A 6,116-nucleotide genomic window follows, 5' to 3' on the forward strand; every position below is an offset into this window, starting at 1 on the left:
AAACTGAGTGCACTTTCAATATTTAAGTGTCTCTAAACATGTTTTGCAACATACAATGATGACCACTGTGTTGGTCATTACTTCTCTACTGCTAAAACAATGTCTTCTAAAATAATATACTCCTTAGAAAAAATACAGTGCTTTGGGTGCGCACTATTGTAATCCAAAGAATAGGAAATGTTTTGTGGGATGTATGATGGTGTTTGACATCATTATTTATTAATTTATCACATTCGGTTTCATAGAAATAGAGTAAGCTACATATTTGCTGTGCTGCAATTACCATGACATTACACTTCTTGTATCTACTTCTGTTTCATAGATGTGTAGATATTGATATATACAGTGGGAGTATGGATTGTTTTGATAAGTTTCTAATGAAAGTACAGATATTTGTTGATTATTTATTAAGAAAGGTTGTTACTCATCCAAGCCTGTGGTTAGCTTTTCCCAAATTATCATGTGGTAGTAAGTAAAATGTAAAGAAATATACCCTCCCTTAACCCCACACCATCTGTTAGCACCTAGCCACCTTCCTTTACTTCTCAGCCGTACTTTTTGTATTTTTTTGTTGTAGTGGTAAAATATATATAACATAAAATTTACCATTTTCACATTTGTAAGTGTACAGTTCCTTGGCATTGAACACATTGTGTGCAACCGCAATGCTGTGCAACCACCATCACCATCAGGACTTTTTCATCAACCCAAACAGAAACTACTCATTAAACAATAACTCCGCATCCTCCTACCCCAAAGCCCTGGTAACCAGTATTCTACTTTCTGTCTCTGTGAATCTGTCTATTCTAGATACCTCATAGAAGTGGAATCGTACATTATTTGTCCTTTTGTGTCTGGCTTATTTTACTCAGCATATTTTCAAGATTCATTTGTGTTGTGGGATGTAGCAGAATGTCATTCCTTTCTAAGGCTGAATAGCATTGTATGCATTATCTATTTATCTGTTATGGACATTTGACTATTGTGAATAATGCTGTTCTGAACATTGGTGGACAAGGAACTGAAAGTCCCTGCTTTTCATTCTTTTTGGCATATACCTACAAGAGGAATTGCTGGGTCTTAATTGTAATTCTGTGTTTAATTTTTGGACGAACTGCCAGACTGTTTCTACAGCAGTTGTACCATTTTACATCCCCACCGGCGTTACACAAGGATTTCAGTTTCTCTACATCCTTGCCAACATTTGCTATTTTCTATTTTTTTTAATAATATCCATCCTAATGGGTGTCTTTTTTTTTTTTTTTTTGAAGGAATGGTTTAAACAGGTTACCTTCTTACTCCTCATTCATGCTTTAGTTGACTACATAAGGACTCCTGTCCCTATGGCACCATTGAAATTGTGCAGGCAAAAATAACTGCCAGCGACCACACTGCTTTAAGTAATGGACTTTTCCCAAGTTTTGTATTAATATTTCAGTATTTGGCAGTGCATCCTACTCCTAGTTTTTAAACTCTTCCCTTGTCATCTATCATCTCATTCTCTCTTGACAAATGTGAAAATGGAAGCTCAGAAATAAAACAAGAATTAAAACGAATATTGATCCTTCAGGTAACAAGCTTCATTTATCATGAAAATGTATATGTATGAAACATTCTGTTTTCTGATGTTATTGGATAAATCAGGTGATAACCAAATTCTAAGTTCCAAAAATTAAATATACTCTAAGGACTTTAACATGGCAGACAATGGTGACAAGGTCAATAACATGTTTTAGAGTCTTCTCCTTTGGTGGGTATTCAATGATACAACAGTTGAAAAGGCCAGAAGAAAGTTAACCTAGGATGGTGGTTTTTGAGTATCTAACTTTCACTTCTTTCCCATCTTCCAGGAAGTTGGCTGGAATGTGATGACTTAAAAGGCCCATGTTCTGAAAGGCACAAGAAATTTGAAGTTCCTGCTTCAGAGATACATATTGTTATTTGGGAAAGAAAAACATCCCAAGTGACAGATAAAGAAGCTGCCTGCCTTCCACTTAAAAAGTCTAATGACCAACACGCTCTCAGTAATGAGAAACCAGTATCTTCAACATCGTGTTCTGTGGGTGATGCTGCCTCAGCTGAAACAGCCTCAGTAACTCACCCTAAAGATACATCAGTTGCCCCTCGTACTCTTTCACAGGACACAGCTGTAACTCATGGAGATCATTTACTTTCAGGTCCAAAAGGTTTGGTTGACAATAATATTTTACCTCTGACACTTGAAGAAACTATCCAGAAAACAGCCTCAGTTTCACAGTTAAATTCTGAAGCTTTCGTGTTAGAAAATAAACCTGTAGCAGAAAATACAGGAATTCTCAAAACCAGTACTTCGCAATCACAAGAATCACTAATGGCTTCTTCAGTATCAGCTCCATGTAATGAAAAGCTTATTCAAGACCAATTTGTGGACATAAGTTTTCCATCCCAAGTTGTAAATACAAACATGCAGTCAGTACAGCTGATTACAGAAGATACTGTAAATACTAAATCTGTGAATAATACTGATGCTACTGGTCTCATACAGGGAGTGAAGTCAGTAGAAATTGAAAAGGACGCTCAGTTAAAACAATTCCTTACACCAAAAACTGAACAACTAAAACCAGAACATGTCACATCTCAGGTATCTAATTTGAAGAAAAAAGAAACTACAGCAGATTCTCAAACCACAACATCTAAGTCATTACAGAATCAGTGTCTGAAAGAAAATCAGAAGAAACCATTTGTGGGAAGTTGGGTTAAAGGCTTAATAAGCAGGGGTGCTTCTTTTATGCCACTCTGTGTTTCAGCTCATAATAGAAACACTATAACTGATTTACAACCTTCAGTTAAAGGGGTAAATAATTTTGGTGGCTTTAAAACTAAAGGTATAAACCAGAAGGCCAGCCATGTATCCAAGAAAGCTCGTAAGAGTGCAAGTAAGCCTCCTCCCATCAGTAAGCCACCAGCAGGCCCTCCATCGTCTAACGGCACAGCTGCCCACCCACATGCTCATGCTGCTTCAGAAGTTTTGGAAAAGTCTGGAAGCACCTCATGTGGAGCTCAACTCAACCACAGTTCTCATGGAAATGGTATTTCTTCAGCAAACCATGAAGACTTGGTGGAAGGTCAGATTCATAAACTTCGTCTAAAACTTCGTAAAAAGCTAAAGGCAGAAAAGAAGAAATTAGCTGCTCTTATGTCTTCCCCGCAAAGCAGAACAGTTCCAAGTGAAAATCTAGAACAGGTGCCCCAGGGTGGGTCTCCAAATGATTGTGAATCAATAGAGGACTTGTTAAATGAGCTACCATATCCAATTGATATTGCCAATGAGTCTGCGTGCACCACTGTTCCTGGTGTTTCCCTGTACAGTAGTCAAACTCATGAAGAAATTTTAGCGGAATTACTGTCTCCTACACCTGTTTCAACAGAGCTGTCAGAAAATGGGGAAGGTGACTTTCTGTATTTGGGAATGGGAGATAGTCATATCCCACCACCAGTACCAAGTGAATTAAATGATGTTTCCCAGAACACACATCTGAGACAGGACCATAATTATTGTAGCCCCACCAAGAAGAATCCATGTGAAGTTCAGCCAGACTCTCTGACAAATAATGCCTGCGTTAGAACATTAAACTTGGAGAGTCCGATGAAGACTGATATTTTCGATGAGTTTTTTTCCTCCTCAGCATTAAATGCTTTAGCAAATGACACATTAGACCTACCTCATTTCGATGAATATCTGTTTGAGAATTATTGAATTAATACTTAACTTTTTTTCATATAATATTTATTATTAGAAGAACTTACTATGTGTTCAGGTAGTGTTTATACACTGGACTTGTGTAATTACTTGTGTAATAACCATGAACAAAATGTAAGGTTTGACCTTTGGTTCTGCCCATGAAGCATGTAATCTTTCTTACACATTAAAATCATTTAATGTGTTGTCCTTTTTGGTTTCATTTTGTTCTTGTGAGAGTATGAGGATTTCAAAATAACGTTAAAGATGAAAAGTGGCGTCTAGTTTCTGACAGTTTGTACAGTTGGATGCATTAAATTTTTAGATTTGAAGTTTTGGTTATGTTAGTGTTATGAGTGATCTTTGGGGTGGTTTTCTTCCCCTGGAAAACTGTTGCTCGTGGCGCTTTGCCCACAGTGCCCGAGTTCTTGTCCTGTGTCCAGATATGCAGACAAACGAAGGGTGAGGAAGAAGAAGAGGAGCTTTATTTAGTGTTAGAACAGCTCAGAAGGAGACCCACAGTGGGTAGCTCCCCTCTGTAGGCAGGCAGGTCATCCCTCAAGTGTTCAGCTCTCAGCAGAGAAAAGGCCCTGGAGAGGGTGACTCCTCTCAGCTCTCAGCAGAGAAGAAGCCCTGGAGAAGGTAGCTTCTGTTCGCAGGCAGATTGTCCAGAGGTCTGCTGCTCTCAGAGGGAGCCCTGGAGAGGATAGCTTCTCTCCATAGGCAGGTTCTGCCGTCTCTACAGGTCTCTGAAGCTCTTAGCAGAGAGGGTTGCTCCTCCCTGTTGCTGGTCATCCCACCCTCTGCTCAGTTCTGGCTGAGCCTGGGGCTTTTTACGGGCTTCAGAGGGTAGGAAGTGCATAGTTACTGGCCCATGGGTGGCCACAGGCAGGTCTGGAAAAGGCACCAGTTCCCACTCCTACAGGTGGGACTGGCAGCCTGGCCCCCAGCCTTCAGGTCCTCCCTGTTCATGGCTTCCAGGCTTACCCCACTGCTTTGATCTGAGAGCTGGTGCCAATGGCAGGGAGAAGCCAAACTGCAGGGGCAAGCACTTCCGAGCCTGCAAAAGCAGGCCCCCAAAAGTGCAGGGATGCCTGAGTCTGCACCCGCACCCAGGAGGGTGGGGATCCTGCCTGCTCCAAGGAACAGGCAGCCCCAGCCATGCCTGGCTGCTGCAGCCAGAATGATAGCAGGCTGACTGGAGCACCTGCCACCATCATTAGTTCAAGAGTTTATGCAGATTTAAGTTGTATACGGTATATGAATGTATGACAGTTTTCCTTATGGTTGTGTGGTCTTCTGTAAGAGCCTGCGCCTGTTTGTTACACCAGTAGAGTGCTGTGGAATGTAAACTTTCCCTATATCACTTATCTCCTTTATCTCTCCATACAGAGGAGGTCAAGAAACTTTATTACTTGAACTTTAGTAATGTTAAATGATCAATAAATCTATAAATAAATCGATAACAGAAAAGTTACCTATTTTTCTGATGATGTATAAACTTTACATGTTATCACAAATACCATCTTTCTTCCCAAGACATTTACTTCTGTAACCAAAGTGGGACACCATCTAACAGTTCTGTTTTAGGAGAGAATAATAACCAGTGCTTATAAGGCTTGTTAGATGTTGGTTGTTATATATGAGATGTTATTTCATTTAGACCTCAACATTCCTGTGAGTGAGATACTTGTATCACATCTTACAGATAAGGAGACTGTACTTATTCAGTTGTGGAGCTGAGATTGAGTAGAGTGGCTACTATAGCAGTTGAGTGCTGAGCTTATCAATATATGTTCCACTCCTTAGGCTTCATTTAAAGTAGGATGCCCAAACAGCACCACTGCCGTAGAGATTTGAGTTAACAGCAGTACTTACTGAGGTTTAAGGCTGGCAGCCAGTGTCCTTGCAGTAAAATTCTTTGCCTAGGGACTCAGTACTTCATAATTTATTTGTCAGATTTACTCCTAAGCTTCTGTGTTGTTTTATTTTTTTTTCTGACAAAAGTAGTGCATATTGTCAAGGAAAAACTAGGAAAATACAAAAAAAAAGATATTTGGCCATGCATTTTAATACTTAGTGACTACAAACATTTTCTTATTTTATGCATATAGATTTTAAATAAATGTGAGATCCTATTGTATCTGTTTTAATGGATAACCATTGTTTCACTGTTTTAAGATTCTGAGGTGATTTATACTGTCTTGCCATTGTTAATTGCAGCAGTTAGCCTTGTTGATAAATTTTTGCATGGATCCAAGTTTTGTTTTCCAGGAGTGGAGTTGCTTGGTCAAAGGAAATGCACAGTTAAGGTTTTTTGATGATTGCATGACTGACTTCTCTGGGCCCTCGCCAACACTAGGTAGTAATATTGGGAGGAAGTGGGGAACCAACCCTG

General features: G+C 39.5%; 1 protein-coding gene across 5 annotated transcripts in view; it reads left to right on the plus strand.

Moving 5' to 3' along the window:
* The window catches only part of USPL1 (ubiquitin specific peptidase like 1), a 41,766-nt gene extending 37,842 nt beyond the window's left edge, over positions 1 to 3,924 (plus strand). For all 5 annotated transcript variants that reach the window (XM_024230773.3, XM_054528864.2, XM_024230775.3 and 2 more), the window contains one exon: positions 1,851 to 3,924. In XM_024230773.3, the coding sequence (XP_024086541.3) occupies positions 1,851 to 3,736 (1,886 nt within the window). In that variant the 3' untranslated portion in view covers positions 3,737 to 3,924. The remainder of the gene's footprint in view (positions 1 to 1,850) is intronic.
* The last annotated feature ends 2,192 nt before the right edge of the window (positions 3,925 to 6,116 follow it).

This window comes from Pongo abelii, chromosome 14 (genome assembly GCF_028885655.2).
Source record: "Pongo abelii isolate AG06213 chromosome 14, NHGRI_mPonAbe1-v2.0_pri, whole genome shotgun sequence".
Classification (NCBI taxonomy): domain Eukaryota; kingdom Metazoa; phylum Chordata; class Mammalia; order Primates; family Hominidae; genus Pongo; species Pongo abelii.